This window comes from Mustela putorius, unplaced genomic scaffold (genome assembly GCF_011764305.1).
Source record: "Mustela putorius furo isolate JIRA1106 unplaced genomic scaffold, ASM1176430v1.1 tig00000876_pilon_pilon_pilon, whole genome shotgun sequence".
In the NCBI taxonomy this organism is placed as follows: Eukaryota; Metazoa; Chordata; class Mammalia; order Carnivora; family Mustelidae; genus Mustela; species Mustela putorius.
The window spans coordinates 6,192,999-6,218,240 of NW_025421506.1; the positions used below are offsets into that span (position 1 = coordinate 6,192,999).

General features: G+C 40.5%; 1 protein-coding gene across 2 annotated transcripts in view; it reads left to right on the forward strand.

The window, feature by feature from the left end:
• Positions 1 to 15,571: 15,571 nt before the first annotated feature.
• HABP4 (hyaluronan binding protein 4) overlaps positions 15,572 to 25,242 on the forward strand; it is a 42,877-nt gene continuing 33,206 nt past the window's right edge. The window contains exons 1-2 of one of the 2 annotated variants that reach the window (XM_004777406.3): positions 15,572 to 16,075; positions 21,361 to 21,523. In XM_004777406.3, the coding sequence (XP_004777463.2) occupies positions 15,691 to 16,075; positions 21,361 to 21,523 (548 nt within the window). In that variant the 5' untranslated portion in view covers positions 15,572 to 15,690. The remainder of the gene's footprint in view (positions 16,076 to 21,360; positions 21,524 to 25,242) is intronic. The other variant, XM_004777407.3, reaches the window with a different exon arrangement.

The following is a 25,242-nucleotide window of genomic DNA, read 5'->3' on the forward strand; positions in this document are numbered from 1 at the left end:
GACATCACAGATATATTCAGAACATTCCATCCCAAAGCAACAGAACAGACAATCTTCTCTAGTGCACATGGAACATTCTCCAGAATAGACACATCCTGGGTCACAAATCAGGTCTCAACTGGTACCAAAAGACTGGAATCACTCCCTGCATATTTTCAGATCACAATGCTCTGAATCTAGAACTCAATCACAGGAGGAAAGTTGAAAAGAACTCAAATACATGCAGGCTAAAGAGCATCCTACTAAAGAATGAATGGGTCAACCAGGAAATTAAAAAAGAATTGAAAAAATTCATGGAAACAAATGAAAATCAAAACACATCTCTTCAAAATCTTTGGGACACAGCGAAGGCACTCCTGAGAGGAAAGTGTATAGTGATACAAGCTTTTCTCAAGAAACAAGAAAGGTCTCAAGTACACAACATAACCCTACACCTAAAGGAGATGGAGAAAGAACAGCAAAGAAAGCCTAAACCCAGCAGGAGAAGAGAAATCATAAAGATCAGATCAATGAAATAGAAACCATACCAAACCAAACAAAACAAAAAACAGTAGAACAAATCAACGAAACCAGGAACTGGTTCTTTGAAAGAATTAATAAGATTTATAAATCCCTGGCCAGATGTATCAAAAAGAAAAGAGAAAGGACCCAAATTAATAAAATCATGAATGAAAGAGAAATCACAACCAACACCAAAGAAATACAAACAATTATAAGAACATAATTATGAGCAACTGTACACCAGCAAATTTGACAATCTGGAAGAAATGGATGCATTCCTAGAGACATATAAACTACCAAAACTGAACCAGGAAGAAAAAGAAAACCTGAACAGACCCATAACCAGTAAGGAGATTGAAGCAGTCATCAAGAATCTCCCAACAAACAAGAGCCCAGGTCAGATGGCTTCCTGGGGAATTCTACCAAACATTTAGAGAAGAATTAATACCTATTCTCCTGAAACTGTTCCAAAAAATAGAAATGGAAGGAGAACTTCCAAACTCATTTCACGAGGCCAGCATTACCTTGATCCTAAAACCAGACAAAGATCCCATCAAAAAGGAGAATTACAGACCAATAAATATCCTTGATGAACACAATGCAAAAACTCTCATGAGAATACTAGCCAAAAGGATCCAACAGTACATTAAAAGGATGATTCACCACGACCAAGTGGGATTTATTCCAGGGCTGCAAGGTTGGTTCAACATCTGCAAATCAGTCAATGTGATACAATACATTAAAAAAAGAAAGAACAAGAACTATATGATATCTCAATAGATGCTGAAAAGGCATTTGGCAAAGTACAGCATTCTTTCTTAATCAAAACTCTTCAAAGCATAGGGATAGAGAGTACATATTTCAATATCATCAAAGCCATCTATGAAAAACTCACACCAAATATCATTCTCAATGGAGGAAAAACTGAGAGGGCAAGGACATCCACAACCGTCACTGCTATTCAGCATAGTACTAGAAATCCTAGCCTCAGCAATCAGACTACAAAAAAAAGTAAGAGGCATCTACACTGGCAATGAAGAAGTCAAACTCTCACTCTTTGCAGATGATATGATACTTTATGTGGAAAACCCAAAGACTCCACTCCAAAACTTCTAGAACTCATACAGGCTCTTATAGGAATTCAGTAAAGTGTCAGGATATAAAATCAATGTACAGAAATCAGTTGCATTTCTATATACCAATAACAAGACAGAAGAAAGAGAAATTAAGGAGTTAATCCCATTTACAATTGCACCCAAAACCATAAGATACCTAGGAATAAACCTAATCAAGGAGGTACAGAATCTGTACTCAGAAAATTATAAAGGATTCATGAAAGAAATTGAGGAAGACACAAAGAAATGGAAAAATGTTCCATGCTCCTGGATTGGAAGAACAAATATTGTGAAAATGTCTATGCTACCTAAAGCAATCAACACATTTAATGCAACCCCTATCAAAATACCATCCATTTTTTTCAAAGAAATTGAACAAATAATCCTGAAGTTTATACGGAACCAGAAAAGACCTCGAATAGCCAGAGGAATGTTGAAAGAAAGCCAAAGTTGGTGGCATCACAATTCCAGACTTTAAGCTCTATTACAAAGCTGTAATCATCAAGACAGTATGATACTGGCACAAAAACAGACAATAGATCAATGGAACAGAATAGAGAGCCCAGAAATAGACCCTCAACTCTATAGTCAACTAAACTTCGACAAAGCAGGAAAGAATGTCCAATGGAAAAAAGACAGTCTCTTCAACAAATGGTGTTAGGAAAATTGGACAGCCACATGCAGAAGAATGAAACTGGACCACTTCCTTACACCACACACAAAAAATAGACTCAAAATGGTTGAAAGACCTCAATGCAAGACAGGAATCCATCAAAATCCTTGAGGAGAACACAGGCAGCATACCCTTCTACCTCAGCCACAGCAACTTCTTTCTAAAAACATCACCAAAGTCAAGGGAAGCAAGGGCAAAAATGAGCTACTGGGACTTCATCAAGATCAAAACTTTTGCACAGCAAAGAAAACAGTCAACAAAACCAAAAGACAACTGACAGAATGGGAGAAGATATTTGCAAATGACATATCAGATAAAAGGCTACTATCCAAAATCTATAAAGAACTTATCAAACTCAATACCCAAAGAACAAATAATCCAATCAAGAAATGGGCAAATGACATGAACAGACATTTCTGCAAAGAAGACATCCGATGGGCAGCAGACACATGAAAGAGTGCTCAACATCACTCAGCATCAGGGAAATACAAATAAAAACCACAATGAGACATCATCTCACACCAGTCAGAATGGCTAAAATTAACAAGTCGGGAAACTACAGATGTTGGCAAGGATGCAGAGAAAGGGGAACCCTCCTACACTGTTGGTGGGAATTCAAGCTTGTGCAGCCACTCTGGAAAACAGCATGGAGGTTCCTCAAAAAGTTGAAAATAGATCTACCCTATAACCCAGCAATCGCACTACTGGGTATTTACCCTAAAGATATGAATGTACTGATCTGAAGGGGCATTGCACCCCAATGTTTATAGCAGCAATGTCCATAATAGCCAAACTATGGAAAGAACCTAAATGTCCATCAACAGATAAATGGATAAAGATGATGTTTTATATATACAATAGAATACTATGCAGCCATCAAAAGAAATGAAATCTTGCCATTTGCAATGATGTGGGTGGAATTAGAGGGTATTATGCTAAGCACAATAAGTTAAGCAGAGAAAGACAACTATCATATGATCTCTCTGATATGAGGAATTTGAGAGGCAGGGTGGGGAATTTGGGGAGTAGGAAAGGAAAAAATGAAACAAGATGGGATCTGGAGGGAGACAAACCTTAATCTCACAAAAAATTGAGGGTTTCTGGGGGGAGGTGGAATAGGGAGAGGGTTGTTGGGTTGTGGACATTGGGGAGCATTTGTGATATGGTGAGTATGGTGAGCAATGTGTAAACCTGACGATTCACAGACCTGTTCCCCTGGGGCAAATAATAGAGTATATGTCAATTAAAAAATGATATATATTAAAATGGAATATTATTGAGCCATCAAAAAGAATGAAGTCTTATCATTGCGGTGACATGGATAGAGCTAGAGAGTATTGTGCTAAAAGAAATAAATCAGTCAGAGAATGACAAATACCATATGATTTCATTCAGCTGTGGAATTTAAAACACAAAACAAAATGAGCAAAGAGAAGAAAGAGAGAGAGGCATACCAAGAGACAAACTCTTAAGTTTAGAAAACAAACTGATGGTTACCAGAAGGGAGATGGGTGAGAGGATGGGTTAAATGGATGATGGGAATTAAGGAGGGCCCTTGTGGTGAGCACTGGGAAGTGTTGAATCACTGTTTTGTACACCTGAAACTAATATTTCCTTGTATGTTAACTAATGGGAATTTAAATAAAAATATCTTTAAAAATATTTTTTAATTCCTATATTCCTATATCCCTATCTTCCCATATAACTGCTTTTATGATGAATAGGTATTAATTTATTAAAGGCCTTCTCAACTTCTATAGAGATATGACCTTTTTCTTAGATTTGTTATTATGGTATGCTATTAATTACTTTCTAAATATTAAACCAGATTTGTATTTCTGGAATAAATCCCACTTGGTCCCAGTGTTTTATTTTCTTAATGTGGCATAGAACTTTTTTTATGAAATATTTTAATTAAAATTTTTGTATCAATATTCATTAATTATATTGGTCAATAGTTTTCTTTCTCTGTACTGTATCTAGTTTAGATATCAGTATTAGGTTTGTTTCATAAAAGAAATTAGAATGTTTTCTTTCCTTTTTAATGTCCTATATTAAAGGTTTGGTAGAATTTTCTGGTGAAATCATCTGGGTCTGGCACTTTTTCTTAGAGGTGGTTACTTAATAATTTTTTTGTCTTTTCTATGGAAATCAGTCTTTTTAAATTTCCTAATTCTAATGTGTTCATTTTTGCCAATCTGAATTTCCCTGGGAAATTATCAATGTTTTAACCATTTGTATAGAAATCTTGTATGATTTTATCTTTTTCTTGTCTCAATGGTTATTTTCCCCTTATTGATATTCATTTAAAGTGTTTTATTTTATTATTATTACTTGTTTATTTATCAGAGAGAGAGCACGAATAGGCAGAGAGGCAGGCAGAAGGAGAGAAAGAAGCATGCTCCCCAATGTAGCAGGAAGCATGATGTGGGACTTGATCCCAGGATCCTGGGATCACGACCTGAGCTGAGGGCAGACACTCAACTGACTGAGCCACCCAGGAATCCCTAAAGTGTGTTTTAAAAGAAACCCAATATGGAGCACTTGTGTGGCTCAGTAAGCTAAGTGTCTGACTCTTGATTTCAGCTCTGGTCATGATCTCAGGGTCAGGGGATCAAGCCAGCATTGGGCTCTGTGCTCAGTACAGAGTGCGCTTGAGATTCTCGCCCTCTGTCACTCTTCCTACTCAAGCTCCACCCCTTCAAATAAATAAACAATAAATTAATTAATTAAAATATTTTTTAAAACTAACTAAATTAATAGGTAAATAAAAGAAACACAATATGATGGATGAAGGAATGAAAGGATGCTTTTTTCTTCTTGGAGCATTTCTATATTGCATTTCTTCTCCAGTGGAAATATTCATGCACTACTTATATAATTTTTAAAAAGATTTTATTTATTTATTTCAGAGAGAGAGCATGACCAGGAGGAGGGGCTGAGGAACTGGGAAAGAGAGAGAATCCACAAGCAAACTCCTCACTGAGCATGGACCTAGATGTGGAACTTGATCCCAGGACGCTGAGATCATGACCTGAGCTGAAATCAAGAGTCAGCCACTCAATTGACTGAGCCACCCAGTAATTATATTACTCATATAATTTTTTAAAAATCAATATGAACAGAAGAATAAAGCCCAAAAGAACACACACACACACACACACACACACACACACAGGGTTGGACTCAAACTGATAAGGGGCTTAAGGCTCAATTAGCCACCCTTGATATAAATTAACATGTCAAGATACAATGTGAATCAGCAATGATTTTAAAGGTTACATTTGTATCTGAGACATATTTTGGAGATGAATGTATTATTAGTCAGATGAGCAAATTTTCAAGGTGCATGCTATCACCCAGCCCTCTAACTAAACGGAAAGCCTGTGAGCTTAGATGTAGACTTCTCCTGCAGCTCTAGCACAGTCCCCCAGTTACACCAGGTGCTTTTATTAAAAGTTGATGACTGAGGAGTGCCTGGGGGGCTCAGTCAGTTAAGCATCTGACTCTTTATTTCAGCTCAGGTCTTCATCCCCCGGTCGTGAGTTCAAGCTCTGTATCAGATTTTGCACTGTCCATGGAGCCTACTTTAAAAAAAAAAATAGTTGATGATGGATTATCACTTTGGCATACTTATAACACCTTATGTTTTCATGATGCTTTTCAGGTGTTCAAAGCACTTCTATATATTTTCTCATTTCACCCTCACAATACCAAGTTAGGTAGACTTGGCAGGGTACCTGCATTTCACAAGTGAAGAAAAGAGTCTCAAAGAGGTTAAATGGTTTTACTGAGGCCATCTGGCTGACATGGGATGGGTTGGAACTGGCACAAAGTCCCCTCCTCTTCCCTTTTATGCTATGGTGCTTACTGCAGCCTGGTTTCTCCTGTCCTAGGAGACATACCTAATGGTATGTCCCATCACAATGTTTGCTAAATGATAATGTCAATAGCAGAGATGTCATATAGGCAAGACAGTTTAGAGATTGCACTTTTAAATGCTCACTCAGCCTTAAGAGGGTAATTACATAATGATTTAGGAAACCGAGCCACTTAAAAAAAACTTACTATAATGGTGAAATTATCTGTGATGCTAAGCCAAAGAATCGAGTACACTGCATTTCTTAGCAGTTCTATTTAGCTGCAAGTAGAGTTTTTAGACATTCTACACCCATTCATTCAACAAATATTTATTGAGTGCCAAGTACATGCCAATCACTTTTTTTCAGCACTGAGGATACGGCAATGAACAAAACAAAATCTATGTTCTCAGAGCTCACATTCTAGTGGAGGGAGACAGACAACAAACAAATCAATGGAAATTGATATGGACAATGCTATGGAGGAAGAAATGGAGCTTTTCATGGGCTGGCCAGTGAAGGTCTTTCTGATAAGGAGACATCTGAGCAGGACACAAAAGAATTTTAGGAAGTGAGCCATATTCCCTCCAAGCAGAGGTCCTGGGGCAGGAGAGAAAATTCTCTCTGTCATTCTTAAAAGTATAGAAGAGGAACTACTTCATGCCCAAATGATCCATAGAGAGCCACCAAAGCTACACTTTCCCCCAAGACTGGTGACTGTTGTCTTCGATTTATGTGGTTGCTTTTATTTAAAATAACTTTCTAATAAATAGTAAAACCTACTTTGTCTCTGCTGCCTTAGTAATAGCAAGTATATTTTTTTAATTTTTAAATTAACATATAATGTATTATTTGTTTTGGGGGTATAGGTGTGTGATTCATCAGTCTTACACAATACACAGAGCTCACCATAGCATATACCCTGTCCATCACCCAGCCACCCATCCCTCCCACCCCTCTTCACTCCAGCAACCTTCAGTTTCCTGAGATTAAGAACCTCTTGTGGTTTGTCTTCCTCTCTGGTTTCATCTTGTTTCACTTTTCCTCTCTTCCCCCATGATTCTATGCCTTGTTTCTCAAATTCTATATATCAGTGAGATCATGTGATAATTGTCTTTCTCTGATTGACTTATTTCGCTTAGCAAATGGCAAGATTTCATTTTTTGATGGCTGCATAATATTCATGTGTGTGTGTGTGTGTGTGTGTGTGTGTGTGCAAGCCTGTGTCTGTGTCTGTGTGTGTATACACCACATCTTCTTTTTCCATTCATCTGCAGATGGACATCTAGATTCTTTCCATAGTTTGGCTATTATGGACATTGCTGCTATAAACATTGGGGTGCATGTGTTTATTTTTATTTTTCTTTATTTTATTTATTTATTTGTTTTTAGAGAGAGAGTAAAGCTGGCAACAGGCATAGAGAGAGGGTGAGAGGGAATCCCAAGCAGGCTCCATGTCCAGTGAGGAGCTCACAGTGGGGCTCAATCCCACAACTCTTGAGATCATGACCTGAACCAAAATCAAGAGTCAGATGCTGGGTGCCTGGGTGGCTCAGTGGGTTAAGCCGCTGCCTTCGGCTCAGGTCATGATCTCAGGGTCCTGGGATGGAGTCCCGCATGGGGCTCTCTGCTCAGCAGAGAGCCTGCTTCCCTCTCTCTCTCTCTCTCTGCCTGCCTCTCCATCTACTTGTGATTTCTCTCTGTCAAATAAATAAATAAAATCTTTAAGAGTCAGATGCCTAACTGATTGAGCCATCCAGGCGCCCCATTAACAAACATTTTTTTAAAAAGAAAATACTGAGCAGCACTTGGGTGGCTCGGTAAGTCAAGTGTCTGCCTTTTACTCAGGTCATGATCTCAGGGTCCTGCTCAATAGAGTCTGCTTCTCCCTCACCCTCTGTGTTTCTCTCTCTCTCTCTTGCTCACTCTCTCAAATAAATGAATAAAATCTAAAAAAAAAAAAAAAAAAGAAAAGAAAATACTGAATATTTTATTTCTTCATTTATTTTTACCTTCCTAGCTTCACCACGTAGACACTATCTTTTGTCTTTTTTTTAAAAAGTAATTTGTTTTTTTATCTAAAGGACTAAAGCTACTTATAGCATGGGGCTCTTGAAAAATTTAGTTGGCTAGGGAAAACAGTCAGAAGAGATGCACTTTTCACTGGGCATTTGATAAGCTAAATTGTCCTTCGTGTTACAGAAACCACACTTCCTACTCAGAATGTCTGTTTGCTTTCCTCATATATTTTTTTTATACTATGGAAATATCCAGGATATTTAATGCTTTGTGTTCTAGACCTCACAGTCTAATGACCTCCAAACCCAAACCTCAGTGACTTAAAACAGCAGCCATATTATTTAACCTTGTGATTCTGTGGGTTAACCTAACTCAACTGGGCAATTCTGCTGGTCCTCTTGGTGTTTCTCCAGCAGTTGCCTCACATGGTAGGGGAGGTTATAGTCATCTGGAAGCTTGCCAGTGATGCAGGGATAGCTGAGTCTTTCTCCTTCCCACAGACAGTGTTGGGCTTCTCTCTATTTGGGCTTTCCACATGGCTGCTTGGCCTTCCTCACAACATGACAGGTAGGTTCCAGAAGGCAATGGAAGCTGTCATTCCTTCTGAAGGCTGGGCCCAGAACTGACCCAGCATGATCTCCACTACATTCTATTAGTCAGCAGATTGACAGCCAGTCCAGATTTAATGAAGGCGAGGATTGCACAAGTACACAAGTAGCATGGGATTGTAGTGCATTGAGATCCATCTTTAGGGACCTTCCCACCCCACATCATTGTTAGGTGTGCTTACTTTGGTTACATAACCAAACAGAAAGTCTCTAACACATGGTGGTAAAAAGTATTATACACAGAAAAAGCAATGACCAATACTTTCTGGCAGGGAAAAGAATGACACAGTTAATACATCTATATCATTTTAATGGCCACAATATATTCTATTGTGTGCTGATGCTTTATATATAAGTCTGAGTCCAATAAAAAAAACAGGAGCACACAGTCATTTAAATAGGAGACTAAATATAGAGAATTAAGCTGTGATGGAGAGTAACTTTATAAAGAGCAAAAAAAAAAAACCAAACAAAAGAATGAGACCTTGCCATTTGCAAAAACATGGATGGACATAGGGCAAACCTGGTCTAAAATTCTTTCCTTTTTGGAACCTTTCCCAATTAATTCCCCTTAACGTTGTGTTATGGTGTTAAATTCATTGAAGGTTATATGACCAGGGACTTTTCATTGGAGGAGATGGTCTGAGCCCATGCTGGTGCAGGATTTCTGTCCTTCCTTGGGGGGTAGGCTCTTCTTCATTGTAAGCTGCTTTACCAGGCTGAGCACCTCAAACATACCAGCAGCTAGATAAGGCTAAGCTATGTCAGCAACAAAGGACAACCAGGTTTCCATGAGATGATCCTGATGGATCCAGCTGCTGGTTTTGTATTTTTGCTTTAGCTGGGTGCTTCTCAAATTTTCTGTGCACAGACATCTTTTAGCGTCGTTGTAAAGTGCAGATTCTGATTCAGTAGCTCTGAGGTAGACTTGAGATTGTGCGTTTCTAACAAGTTCCTGAGTTTCTAACAAGATGTGCTGGTGCGGGTCCATAGACCATCCATAGAGAGGGAAGACTTAGCTTATTTTTAAATACATTTTTGAAATACAATTTAAGCAGAAAAGCAGCCCTTTTTCAACATCTTAGTCAACTCAACCTTAGCATGGACACAATACAGCTTTCACCCCACAAAATGATAGTGGGGGGGTTCCCTAAGTAAACCATTTCTCCCACTAGAGCCTCTCCGGATACTCCGCCACATAATTTCTATTGGTGATATAATTATGGATCTCCGCTCAGCTCCTCTTTAGGGATTATGGGCACATAATGTCTGCCCTCTGCTCAGATAGCTTCTTAAGAAGAGAAACCATGTTCTGCTCATACATCAGCATTTAGCTCACTACTTAGTGGGAAAGCATAATGATTAGAAGTGCCAGACAGCCTGCGTTCATATCCCAAATCATATCCCACTTACTGAGGCACTTCTCTTACTATAAGATGGGGGCAGTAGAAGCATCTACCTCTTCAGGTTGTTGTAAGGGTTAAACGAACAGAACTAGAATGAAGGCCAGCACCTAGCAAACATTACATAAAATTCTGCTATGATTATTAGTGAATGTGTAGAATAACGAATCTTTCAGAAACAGTATCACATCCATTAGATCATGTAGCACATGTTAATTCATTTTCACACATTAATTAATTTGTTCCATTTTTATTTTAAACACGTGCAAAATTATTTGGCAGGAGCATGGGCATACAAACCAGAAACTCATTCATTCACACGACAAATATTTCCTGAATGAAGGGCACCTCTCCAGGCGCTGAAGATGAGGCCAGAAAGAAGGGATATGGAAATGAGATAGAAATAGTTTCTGGCCTTACGGAGGAGATAGAAGAAGAAAGAATTATAATGCAGGGCACAGGAGTCCAATGCTACAAGAGGCAATAACATGCTCATGCCAGTCATCACTGGTGGGGGATTCTGTGTATTTCCTGCCAGCATCTATTCTCATATGCAAATATTGGAAACCGTATTTTACTTGGGAACCATCCGCATTCACTCTGTCCCAGCATTTGGGGACTGACTACAATCAGACTCCAGCTTGGCCTGGTGACCCAAGGTTGGCTGATCAGAGAATTCAATACCCTTTACTATAGCCACCGGCTCAAAGGTGTTACACATGACCAAAGATAGGCCAGATTTTCAATTCTGGAATTCCTGAATAAATGTGGAACTAAAAAGGTCTGAATTCCAAATTATTTTATTTAGGTTTGATTAAAGTTTCAACCAAGGTCAAGATTTTAATAGTAGGAACATAGAATTAAATTCTGTTCTATTAGCACAGTGGTCTGAGGATAAAAACAACTGTGCTAGCCAGTAATCTCTCACCATAAGAAAAAAAGCGGGGGAGAATCTCAATGATACCAAATATTAGTAGGTTGGGTACAGCTCCTTTTTGGATTTAAATATTCTGTATCTGGTCACCATGAATGGACTTTGACTTGCAAAACATTCTCTTGCCACATCCTGATTATGATTGGTTTATGGTTCTACAACCCCTAACTTCAAGACTACATACTTGCTTTATTCATTTCCTGCGGGAAACCGAATTTAAATTCACTTACCAATCTTGTAACAACTAGATCAGGAACTATAACTTTAATGGACTCAACGGACACGAGAAATGTGAGATCCTCTTAGAGCTAAGAAAAACATTTTTGTTGTTCCATATATTATATAAGCAAGTAGAAACAATTATAAAATAATTTTTTTTACCTTTTCAAATTTACTTCTTTGTTTTATTTCCCATTAACCATATGAGGAACATAGGACTGATAATAATCATCCTAATTTTATAGAGAAAAGGGAGGCAAAGGGGTATCAATAATTCACTGGCAAAACAGAGTATATAGAATGCAACTCATCGGTGATTCACAAAAATTCAAGCCCCTTAGAGCTTGACTGGATCCTGTGCCTTGGTCCTCATCTAAACATTTCTCCCTGCATATAACTAACAGTAATATGTTTTTAAACAATAACATGATTTTAAACTCTGACCTTTCTGTGAAATTCAACTCAATCTGGAATTGTAGTGTATTTTATTTTACTATTCCTAATGGAATTTGTATGTTAAGTAACCCAAGGTAATTAACGTTTTGTAAATAGTTAAATTTTACTGCATTTCCACTGATGCCAACAAATCACTACTAAGGAAAAGGTGGTGGGATTATTCAGCATCCACTCCCCACTGCTTTTTGGGTATGCTTTATTTTCTAGTATATGTGCTGCCAAAGCAAGCATGGTATGCTTTATTTTCTAAGTTATGGGTGTGTGTGTGTGTTGTGTTTTCTGTTTGGTAGTATAATTACTAAAGATGGTTTTTATATCTTGGATTATTAAAAACATCAGTCTATTAAACTGACCACATTAAACACAACGTTAAAATAATTCATGCTAATGTGGTAGGGTTGTATTTCAGGAATGCATTTAAGGATGCGATCTCCCAGCAGAACAAGTCTGAAAAAATGTGACATTGCTCAATCTGTTACACTCAGTAAATACTCTGGTCATCAAGAGCCCCAGAGGAAACGCATGGCCAGCTAAAACCAGCTAGAGGCTACTCATCTCTATTTCAGGGGTTCTAAATGTGTTCTTAAACCTGAAGCACCTGGGATTGGTTGACTTAAAACTGTTCTGGGCAGTTACGATTTGGAAATGAGGATGCAGCGCTCACAGGGCATGCCTTAAGAACTTGCTGTGGTTGACTATGTTGGAAAGGAAATGGGCCAGTGGGCTCTCTCCAGATGTCCAGTAGGAAGATGCCAGGCGCCCTCTCAAGTGGTAATGGTTTCTGGGTTGTTGCTTGGTGCTGGGCAGCTTAAAGATGCCAGGCACAACTCCGGCTTGAAGCAGTGCTTCTCAAAGTATGGTCTCTAGAGTGTGTGGTGATGGTGCATAAAGAATCCTTGGCCACCTCATAATAATGAGGTCTTATTATGACTATACCTAGTCTTAATTCTGATTTGAAATGGTGGTGATGGTACTAATAATGTTGACAATGACTTCTATTGAGGATTGACTTTGCACCAAGCATGGTGCTGAACACCTCCTAGGCATTATCGGTCCCAGTTTTCACAATAATCCCCTGAAGTAGGCATCATTATTTTTGCCATTTTACAGATGAGAAAACCGAGGCACAGAAATAAGGAATATTTCCAAGGTCACAAATGAATTAGTGCTAGAGCCAGGATTCAAATTATGGTCTAACAAAATATATGCTTTAAAAAGTATGGCAAGATATACATAAAATTTACTACTGTAGCCTTTTTTTTTTTTTGCACATTGCAGTTACATTTATTCATGCCACAAAGGAAACAACATGTCTATAAGCATACAACAATGCTCCATGTTCCCATTTAATAGAGCGTGCTGAAATTTACAGTTAAACTGGCATTCCATCTGATGTGTATTCTCAAGTAAAACTGGTTTATGATGACCATGAGCAGGTGTGGGACTTGAAGCTTTCAAAGCTTTACTTCTTTTATCAGCACTCCTAATTTCATAAACAATGAAACCCATCAACCTCATTCCTACCCAAATCTCCTGGTAAACATGGGTATAGTAGGGCTTCATGGGGACCCAAACATCTTTAACAAGCACCTTGGCACAGGATCCCTGTCTCAGGCCACCCCAACCCACAGGGCCAATGACTCCAAAAGTTTACCCAGTACACTACAGTGTATTTGAGTTGTCCCCACCTTTTGGCTATTGTGAGTAGTACTGCTATGAATATTCACATACAAGTTTTTGTTTGAACACCTGCTCTCAATTCTTTTGGGTAAAAAGAATAAGCTTTTGATCATAAACCTCTGCTGACTCCAAAAAGATGACCAAATACCTTAAAATTTTCAGTCATTCAACACTTACTGAGGACCTACTGTACAACTACCTACAATGCTAAGCACTGGGAATATAAATTGCAATGACTAAGAATGCAGTGAATGACGGGCATCATCCCTGTCCTCCTTGGGAATGACAAAAAATTGAATTGAGTGAAATACATTCCTCGCAGCAGTCAGGGTTAAAAGTTCCTTTTCCACTTGCTATTAAAGGAAAACAAAAGCTGGTGATTACACACTTGAGCAAAATGCTTTGACTCAACTGACATAGAAAATATGAGATGCTTTTAAATCAATAGACAAATACAACCACAAGTAGATTAAACAATAATGTTGTTTATCATCTTACATAAAAAGTCTGAGGCAGGGAGTTTCCCAGTTATTCCATTATTCCAGTGGGATAACCAAGGAATTAGGTTTTCTCCATCCTTCTGCTCTGCCATTCTCATCTTCACAACAAGGGACTCTAGGTGTTATGTCCTCTTCACATAACAAGGAGCAAAGGACAGAGGTGGGAAATGGCAGATCCCTTCTCAATCCGTTTTTAGATATAAGAAAAATGTTCCCAGGAATCCTCCAGAATACTTCCCCTCAGAGAAGATTTGCACCAAGAGCCTTTTCCCATACTAATCACTGGCAGGAGAATGGAATTACAGCGCAGGATTTAAGATTAATCAAGTTGGAGGCTGGAAGGGCGCCCAGCTTCCCCTGGGCCACATGGCCACCTGATGCACTAACAAAATACAGGTTCTGGGAAAATAGAGGAAAAGGAAGGGCTGAGGGATAAGCAGCCAGGTGCCAGGAAGAACTTCCTGAAGGACTGTCCAGTTCAGAGTCCTCTCTCAGAGTTTGGAAACAAAACAAACAAATGAAACAATACCTCAACATGTCCATGAATTCATGACTCTCATCAAAAAGGTCTCTTCCTGTGCTCTATTTGTTTCGAATGCACCACCATTCCAGCTGTAGAAGGCAGAAATAGAGGAGTCATCCTACCCTCTTCTTTTTCCTCAACACCCTTATCTAAAATAGCTCTTGAACCTACTGGTCTCTCCATCTCCACTGTCACTATTCTAATTCAAGTCACATGCATCAACTCTTCCCTGGAGTTCTGCAACAATCTTTTGCTTGGTCTCGTTGCATCCATTCTGACCTGCTTCCAGCCTAGTCCTTCACGTTGCTCCTGGGGGGTCTTTCGCCTTTTAGAATACATGTTTACGCTTAAAATTTGCTTCTCACTGCTCCCAGAATAAAGACCAAAGTAAGGGACTTCCCCCACTTCTTTGCAATTCAATTACGATGGTTTCCTTGAGTCTCAACGGGTTGTGCCGGGTTGTGCTCCATCCCACCTCACTACATCCGTACTCGCGGTGGCTCCTGCCCCTATTACCCTTCATCCTTCGTATCTCCGTTAAACCTTCACTTCCGAGGAAAAGTCTTTCTAGGACTCCTAATTAGGTCAGGTCCCTTAGCCTCGGGCGCGTCGAAAAGTCTGTGCCTTTCGTTTAGGGCACTTTTCTGTCTACAGACAGAGATCCACGAAAACACGGAGCTAATCTCTCTTACGACATAGTGTCTGGCACATAAGTATTCAACACATGGTTGAATGGCTAGATGGATATATAAACTTCAAAGAAGAGTGGCCCATAATGAATACAGACCCACTCCCAGAAAGAATACAAATAATGGCCGTGACCCACCCGCCCAGCCGAGCTGCGGAGACTAAGAGTCTTTTTGCTACTCCCAGTAGCTCCGCCCCTGGGGCCCCGCCCCTCTCTGCTGAGTCGGGGGGAGGGGCATAGAGGTCGCGTGACGTGACAGCAGCCCGCCGTTGATTGGCTTTCCAGGGATGCCGGCTAGGAAAGAGGGCGTGTCCGTATGCGCTGATTGGCTGTCAGGTGGCGCCTGGGCGGGCAGAGGCGGCGGCGGCGGCGCGGGGGCGGGCGCCGCGAGGGACGAGACCGGGCAGGGCAGGGAGGGCGGCAGCGGCGGGCAGGATGGGTTCTCGCCGCCGGCTTTGCTGAGACTCGCTCGCGTGGGCTGCCAGCGGCGGGCCCGCAGTGGCCGCGGGGCATGAAGGGCGCTCTGGGGAGCCCCGTGGCCGCGGCCGCCGCAAGCGCCGCGATGCAGGAGACTTTCGGCTGCGTCGTGGCCAACCGCTTCCACCAGCTGCTGGACGACGAGTCGGACCCGTTCGACATCCTGCGCGAGGCTGAGCACCGGCGCCAGCAGCAGCTGCAGCGCAAGAGGCGCGATGAGGCGGCGGCGGCCGGGAACCGCGGCGGCAGGAGTCCGGCCGGGGCCTCGGGCCACAGACCTGGCGCGGGCGGCGGCCGAAGGGAGTCCCAGAAGGAGCGCAAGAGCCTCCCAGCCCCCGGCGCGCAGCAGCAGGACAGCCCTGGGAGCGGCCCGCTGCCACCCGGTACGCGCGCCCCGCCCGGCACCTGGGCACCCCCGGGTAGGCGAGGTGGGCAGGAGGGGAAGGAGAATGGGGTCACGGAGGTCACCCCTCCTCCGCCACTTCTCGACCCCCCACTGCGAGACTGGGGTCAGGGGGTCCTGATCCAGAAACGGAAGGGGCCTCTGGGAAGACGTGGGTTAAGTTAAGGGTCCTTGTGGCAGGGGAAGGTAGGAAAGAGGACGGGGGGGGGTCACTTCCCTTTTGGCCTTTCCCGGCCCCTTGTGGGGTTGAGGGGGAGTGCGGTCGTGGAGTAAGGGTCTCAGCATCCTGGAACTGAGCCTTTACAAGTTGGGCAAAGTTGAGGGAACCTGCCGGGGGGTGTGTGTGGCGTGGATAACTGGGGTCGCTACCCCGCCGAGCTCAAATCTAGAGCTAGCAGGGACCGGCTCCATCCTCCAGCAAGGTTCGGGTCCGGAGAAAAAAAGAGAAGCGCGCTGGGGAGAAGGAAAAAGAACCCCTCTTAAAGAGGGTGAGGAAGGAGGGCGCGCCCGGCCGCAGGGGGTGGTGGCTAGAGCCCAGGGTGTGTGAAGAATCGCGGGGGCTCGGGGCTCGGGGCTCGGGCTTCTGTGATGGAGCGAAGGCCTGCCTGGGTGACCGCGGGGGCGGGCTGTGACGTCAGGGCCGCGAGCAGAATGCGGTGGGGGCGGACGCGGGGTCCCCGGCTCTTTGCAGGCTCCGTACTTTCACCCCATCACCGTACATCCCATCCCCTTATGGTGGCTTCCTGCAGCCAGCCCGCATCATTTCTCAATACAGCATGTAGTGTCGCTGGGATGTGTAACTTGTCATTAACTCGGACTGCTTTAAGAAAAGCGTTTTTAACCTTCAACCTTTTCAACAAGAATATTCAAAGTTCCCCACACCCTGTTTAGCCAGATACCACTGTCATCATCTAGTCAGGGAGGAACTTAAGAGTCTCTTATCACCTGAACTGCATCAGTTCATAGTCTGCAGGACTCCATCTGTGTTTAATGTTTTCCTAAAATAAGGCCATGTTCCTAAGGTTTGCTTAAAAGGAGTGTTTAAAGATTAAGATGTGTTGTTCCATCACTCCAGACAGTGTTTGGCAATGTATTCAACTGGGCTTTACTGGCCTGTTATTGCTTGGTTACAACTGTACTTCCCATCCCTGAGATTACAACTCCTGGATCAAGTGTTGGGTCTTTGACTCCTATAGCTGGGTAATGTTTACCTTTAGCTGTGAAAACTTCAGTCTGACATATCACTGGAGATTGAGAAAAGTCACTATAATAAAGATGTTGAAAATTATTTTAAATGCTACTGGATTTCTGAAAACCCCATGCTGGTAGGCCAGTAGGTTTACAAGCCTGTTTAAATGGTGAATTGAGATGAGATACAACAACATTTTGTGTTGTGTTTTCCTTTTTCTCATAAATCTATTTAGATAAATATAGTAATGAAAGAACTGCGGGAGGCTAAGGTTTTTCTTCTCCCTTTACTTTTTAACAAATGAAAATAATGTATTTTATCCTTTGGTATGAAACTACATTCAGTGCTGTTACTATATTGCTTTTTAACCTTTTTAATATTTTTCTTTTTTAAATATTTTATTTGTTTATTTGACAGCTAGAGAGAGAGCACAAGTAAGCAGAGTGGCAGGGAGAGGGGGAGAGAGAGAAGCAGTATCTCTGCTGAGAGCCCGATGCGGGGCTCGATCCCAGGACCCCGGAATCACAACCTCAGCTGAAGGCAGCCGCTTAACCAACTGAGCCACCCGGGCGCCCCTAACCTTTTTAATATTAAAAATGACTTTTTAGTATAAGAATTTTGGACAATTCTGAGTGTATGATGTAAAAATCTCCTATTTTTTTTTACTTGTTAACACCTTGTATTTATATAGAGCTATTTCTTTTTTTTCCCCCTAAATTTAAATGACATATAAACTGAGTTGCGACCTGCTTTCACTTTGCATTGTGATCTAATGGGTTTATAATTTTTTTTCTGTCAATAGTTCATGATCCAGATGATCTGGCCTTTGAGATCTATATTAAAGATCTTTAGTTAATTTTGTAGTTAGAATGGAAATTTTGTCATTTGTCAGTTCTTTCTCAGACATGTTTTTTCAGGAGTAAACAGCTCATTAATTTCCATTCATGTAGTTACTCTACTGAATTTGTGCAGGGCTACTCTCAAGATTTTGTAGTCCTCATTTCTAACATTCAAAATTTTTAATTTAGTTAGAATATTATAAGTGAATGCTCATTGTGGACAGGAATCAAAGCCAAAACATGTTTGACATATATTGGAAACATTTTTGGATGTGGATATGTAAACTGTAAGATTTTCCCATAGAAACAGGTTTTTAATGCCCTTCACCTTGTAACAACATATATTGACCCTTGGGTGAGCCTTGTTTGATAAATTCATTCTTGAAATCCAGAGAGGCTATATCAGCTTTGCTTTTCCTAACCTTTTAGAACTATTGTCTTTGAGTCGAAGCTCAACTTTATTTTGTAGGAAATCTTTGTATGGGCTTGGGTTTAGATTAGTGATCAGACAGCATGTGCCAGCCTTTTATTGGAAAGGGCTAGAGAAATTCAGTGTTCGCATTATCTGCTCAGAGCTGCTGACCCAGCACAGACACAAACTAGGTTCAGTTGCTGTCTTGATCTCTTAGCACTAAATTGTGGGGAAAAAACTGTTCCCCTTTTATCTTTGTTTGGGTTTTGGAGAGGGAATGAAGTGTTTGCAGTGTATTTATAATTATTCTAATAAGTATACAGTTATATTTAATGGTTTTTAATTTGTACACCAAAACCTTGGAAGAAGTTTTAATAAATAGGATGAAGTAAATGTCATTTTACATTTTGAATGGTGAATTCCAAATTTAAGTGATACAATTTTAAATAACCTTGAGGAAGCAAAAAGGTGTTATAAGCTCCTAAATAATTATGTAGTTGAGTAGAAATACTAAGATTTTTAAAAATAGGTTATAAATAGGAAATTTGAAGCTGCATTAAAATAACTTTTTAGGGGCACGTGGGTGGTTCAGTGGGTTAAAGCCTCTGCCTTCGGCTCAGGTCATGATCCCAGGGTCCTGGGATCGAGCCCCATGTCGTGCTCTCTCAGTGGGGAGCCTGCTTCCTCCTCTCTCTCTCTGCCTGCCTCTCTGCCTATTTGTAATCTCTGCCTGTCAAATAAATAAATAAAATCTTTAAATAAAATAAAATAAAATAACTTTTTACATTGAGGGAAAAGTATTGAAAAGTATTGTTGCTGTTGACATATTAGCTGATTGCTGTTATGTTAGAATCTATTGTAGTTTTCAACTTGCTAGATAATTAACTTTCATAATAACATTTTCTATCTAATGTTTCAAATTTGATCTCTATTAGTAATATGCATGCCCTCAGATTTGGCTTTGCATACTCCTGGGACAAGTATTAGTCTCTGTTTTGTTTCTGCAGGAGAAGCATAACGAACTATTTATGACAGCATCTTTCCCATGTCCCAAACATGTCATAAGCTCAGATTGTGACTGATGTCACAATTAAAGGATGCAAATCGGATTTAAGCATCTCTAGTTATGGGACATTAACTTAAGATTGAACTTAGATTTGTTATTTAACTTTTCACATTTGAAAAAAAATAGTTTAGGCTAACTAACAAGTAATAAATGGCACAATTTTATGCTAGTGGTGTTACAGACTTGATTTTTGCTTTAAAATGTGATCACTAAGGTATTGGATCTATGTTAACATTTACATGTGCCCAATTAAAAGTTCAGATAGGAAATATTCAGTAGGAAAACAATATGTATAAATGTATATTCCTTAAGAGTCATGTGTTAGCTAAGTAAGAGGAATCTAGGAGTTTAAAAAATACCCATTAACTCAAATACACTTAATATTTTTATAGCTATACAACTAATGTGAAGGGCAAGTTATACCAAGGAAAATCGAAGCTACTATAATAAAAATAGTACATCTTGTTTGAGATGGAGACCTCTTAAATGTATATAAAGAAAAATAAATACATTTTTTGGGAGATGGATTAAGAAGTGACAAAGTTCTTCACAGTATATTTACCAAGTATTAGCTGCCTTCAGACATAGAATCTAAGAATTTTTAAAGCAACAAAACTAGAGAGAAGTAAAGTGAGAGAGAGGGAGAGTCTGAAGCCTTTCATGGCCCTGGCTAAATGCAGCTTCTCTGCAAATGATGCAGAGAATGTCCCTTTGAGTGCCAACTGATCCTTGTATGAGTTGGCAAATAGCAGTTTGGCCTTATATTGTAAGATCATAAATGCATAAAACCCCCCCAAAAAGCAGGAGAGCAGGAAAATCTGTTTTCAGGTGAAGATAATAGCAGTATGACTATTTGAAAATGAAAACCTTAGTAGCCACTGATAAACCACAATTTAACTAAAGTACAATCTGAAATACAGTGTTTATCCTATGGAGCTTTCTCTGTGGAGCTTATCTACCATGTTTTAATAAAGTTGCTTTTGTCAAAAGTAGTTAATTTGGCAAACGTGTATATCTAGAGCTGTCATACTTTGTCAGATAATTATAGGTTAGTTGGTATAGTTTATATTTCCTAGGACAGAAGAGGAGGAGAACATAAGTGTCTTAAAAGTTTTATTCACAAGTACAGTTGACCCTTGAGCAATGGGGTGGGGACTAGGAGCACCAACCAGCTGTTCAGTTGAAAATCCACATAAAATTTTTGACTTTCCAAAACCTGAACTGCTAATAGCCTACGGTTGACTGGAAGCCTTACCAGTAATAGTCAATTAGCGTGTATTTTGTGTATGTGTTACATATTGTATTCTTACAGCAGATAAGCTAGAGAAGACAATATATTGACACTACTGTACTGTATCTTAAAAAAAAAAAAATCCAGGGGCGCCTGGGTGGCTCAGTGGGTTAAGCCTCTGCCTTCGGCTCAGGTCATGATCTCAGGGTCCTGGGATTGAGTCCCACATCGGGCTCTCTGCTCAGCAGGGAGCCTGCTTCCCTCTCTCTCTCTGCCTGCCTCTCCATCTACTTGTGATTTCTCTCTGTCAAATAAATAAATAAAATCTTAAAAAAAAAAAAATCCATGCATGTGTGGGCCCACGCATTTCAAATCTGGGTTGCTCAGGGGTCAGCTGTAGTTGACTCTGACAGTATCCACAACTTTTTTCTTCTCTGAGTGTTTCTGAAATTCCCAGATTTTCCTATGACTTTGACTTCCAGAAAAGTGGAATTTAAAACTCCCTGTAAATGTGCTGTTGTGGACCTGGTGTCCTAGCTCTCCCTTCTGATTTGTCCCTGGCAGGCCAGAAGCGAGCTCCCAGAAGAGGGGAGCAACAGGGATGGAATGACAGCCGGGGGACAGAGGTGACACTTGACCGAGCAGAGCGAAGATCCTACAGAGAGTATCGACCCTATGAAACCGAGAGACAGGCGGACTTTACACCTGAGAAGTTTACAGATGAAAAGTACGTATGGCAGACCTCGACCAGGAGAATGGGGGCAGCCAGAGGGTTTTAGGAGAACTGCTAGCCTTTGCCGCCTTTTCTTGGTGCCAGTCCTGGGAGTATTTTGCCAATGGAAGTTGGCAGTTACTTTAGGTGATGCATGAGGGAAATGATTGTATGGTGAAAAATGAATTATTTATTAGTAACTACATAAAGTACTCCTGTAAAAAACTACACAGGAGTCTGTTAAACTGGTTGAATTTTCTTTTGCAGTTTAGGCTAGGGATATAATTATGGTTTTGATTTAACATTACTAATTTAGACTACTAACAGGTTTAAACGAGTTCCTGGCCCCATGGTTAGGTCAATTGGCTATCAGGATGACGTTTTAAGGAAAACTGATGCAGTGTTTTCTGGCTCCCGTACCTTCCTCTAGAAAGTGCTCTGAACCTGAAGGTGGTCTCAGGCAGGTGCTGCTGGACACCACTCCTGAGTGATGGGGCAGCTTTGCACCTGTGCCTACATGTACACAGAGAGCCATTCTCAGTGTCTTCTGCTTGGTACTGCTTGCTGCCTAAACTTTTTGTTTAATAATTCACACAACACTGAGTTTAGATTAAACAAACAACTTGTGAATCAAAATTAAAGGAAAATAGGTAAAAGAGGCTAAGGGAGACCAGAACAGTATATGTTGACCAGAACAGTGTATGTTGACACTATTAGCTGTCAATAGTTTAATGTCAAGGGAGCCATTATTCCCAAAGTCTTTCAACTTCTTGACTACTAATTCCATTTGGGATCCTGGCTACAAGTTTTTTTTAATAAATAATCTTTTTTTTTTTTTTTAAGATTTTATTTATTTATTTGAGAGAGAGACAGTGAGAGAGAACATGAGCGAGGAGAAGGTCAGAGAGAGAAGCAGACTCCCCGTGGAGCTGGGAGCCCGATGCGGGACTCGATCCCAGGACTCCGGGATCATGACCTGAGCCGAAGGCAGTCGTCCAACCAACTGAGTCACCCAGGCGTCCCGTGGCTACAAGTTTTAACCAAAGATTGGCTTTGTAAAACCATGTTCATTAATCGCCTCCCCCCTCACCACCCCATTGCAGAAGTCCAACGGAGTAGCTCAGTCTGGGAGGGCTGAAGTAGGTGGTGACTTACACACATCTGTTCCCTAGAAGTTACATATTCAGAACATCAAGATGGTGTATCTGCCACCATGTTGGAGGGTGAGGGAAGAGAAAGGCTTAATTGCTATTTTTGGTGATTACTTCAATTTTGCTGTGTAATGGCCATAGTGTGCTTGCCTACAAAAAGCCTTCTGGATCATAGCTACTTATTTGGGGAAGCATATGTGTACTTTTTTTTCCCCTCACTTAAGGGATTTATTCCGTGGAAATAAGGAAATTATAGCTCAGAAACACAAACTCATGTTTCCAGCTTTTTTAAGTGGCAAAACTATGAGTCTTTAAAAAGGATGAGTATAAGTTAACACAAAACGGTGCCTATTAAGTAAAATCATACATGTATGTAAGGGTAGGGGTAGGGTGGGATATGGGATCATGGAGGAATTTTTCTTTTTTCTTTAAAAATAATTTCAGGGGCGCCTGGGTGGCTCAGTGGGTTAAAGCCTCTGCCTTCGGCTCAGGTCATGATCTCGGGGTCCTGGGATCGAGCCCCACATAGGGCTCTCTGCTCAGCAGGGAGCCTGCTTCCTCCTCTCTCTCTCTCTCTCTGCCTGCCTCTCTGCCTGCTTGTGATCTCTCTCTCTGTCAAATAAAGTGAGTAAAATCTTAAAAAAAAAAAAAAAATTCAGATTTGGGCACCTGGGTGGCTCAGTAGGTTAAAGTCTCTGCCTTCAGCTCAGGTCATGATCTCAGGGTCCTGGGATCGAGCCCCACATCGGGCTCTCTGCTCAGCGGGGAGCCTGCTTCTCCCCTTCCTCACCCCTCCCCGCCGCCTCTCTGCCTACTTGTGATCTCTGTCAAATAAATAAATAAAATCTTTAAGAAAAAATAATTTCAGATTTACAGAAAGTTGCAAGACTTAAAGGATTTCTATATACCCCCACCCAGATTCCTCAAATGTTAACATTTGCTTTATCATAACCCCCCTCCTTCCCTTCCTTTACAGACACACACACAACCTTTGTTCTTTGACAGTTAAGAGTGAGGTACAAAATTATCTTTTTATGCCGAAACACTTTAAATGTATTTTCTAAGAACATGCTGCAGTTATCAAACTCATTAACATCTACAATTCTGTTATCTAATCCTCTAAATCATGTAATCTACAGAGTACTCAGATTTCACCAGTTGTCCTAATAATGCCCTTTCAGCAAAAGAGAAAAAATGTCTGGTTCATGATGCAGTCCCAGAATGTGCATTGCCCTTAGTTGTCTTTAATATAGAATGGCTCCTTAGTCTTCCTTTATCTTTTATGACTTTGACATTTTGGAAGAGTATGGGTCAGTTATTTTGTAGAACTGCCCAGAATTTGAATTAGTCTGGTGTTTCTCTATGAAATGATATTATGTACTTTGGCAGGAATACCACAGAAGTGATGTCTTCTGTCCTCAGTGTATTACATTAGGTATATGTAGGTAATTTTTACCTTCAAGGAAATTTGAAATTATTTCTGCTAAGTTATGTACTATTAGAAAAGATATTTTCCTTAATTTCTTAAAAAGTATTCTCCTATTAATAAAGATCCATAAGCAAATTTGAAAATTTAGAAAATGCATGCAATTATAAAGAAATTAAAACTACTTATCTTACCATCTAAGATGATTACTCTTAACACAGGCCTAAATTTTTCCTTTTTTTCTTATACATGGGTATACTTAAATATTAAGATGATAATACATATGTACCGAGTCCTTTATATTCTTTCAGTTCCACTTGACATGACAGAAGTGTTTTCCATGTTCCTAACAATGTTTGGTAAACATTTTTCGTGGTTCTATTATGATGTGTTGTTTGGATGTGGTACAATGTAATCATTCCCTTAGGATTGGTCCTTTCCTAGATGGGAGTTCTAGAAGTGAGAACCATAAAGCAGTGGTCCTCAACTGGATGTTGTGTATCCTAGAGCCCAGTTTGTGCTTTAGAGCAAGTTTGGATGGGTACATGTAGTGTGAAAACAAATTGGGGTAAAGGTGGGGATCTTTTGATGCATAGTGACCAATCCCCATCCAGGTAACCTGTCCATTTACTCTATCACTAGCAGTCTCTAAGAGCATTTCTCATAGCTCTTTCTCCAGGTTTGAATATAATAAATTGAACTTTCATCTTTGCTTATTTGATAGTGAAAAATCCTATCACCTTACATTTTCTGTGATACCTATACATGGTTATTGGGCAGAATTATAGAATCCTGAAAATTTTTTTTTTTTTCTAAGAGAGCATGCATGCACAGAGGATAAGGGCAGAGGGAGAAGGAGAAAGAGGATCTTAAGCAGGCTCCACACCACTGCAGAGTCAGACGCAGGGCTCAATCTCACAACACTGAGATCATTACTTGAGCTGAAATAAAGAAGCTTAACCGACTGAGCTACCCAGGCACCCCTAGAATCTTGATAATATTAACAGACTTTATCTAATTCATTATCTCTCCATGTTTACGAATGAGGAAACAAACCTGAGTTGCAGTGATGGGTACTCTGGTCCTAGCCGGCTTAAGTGGATTTTTGCTCCTCTAAGCAGAGCACACATTTTCATAGAGAAGCAATGTCCTAAGTG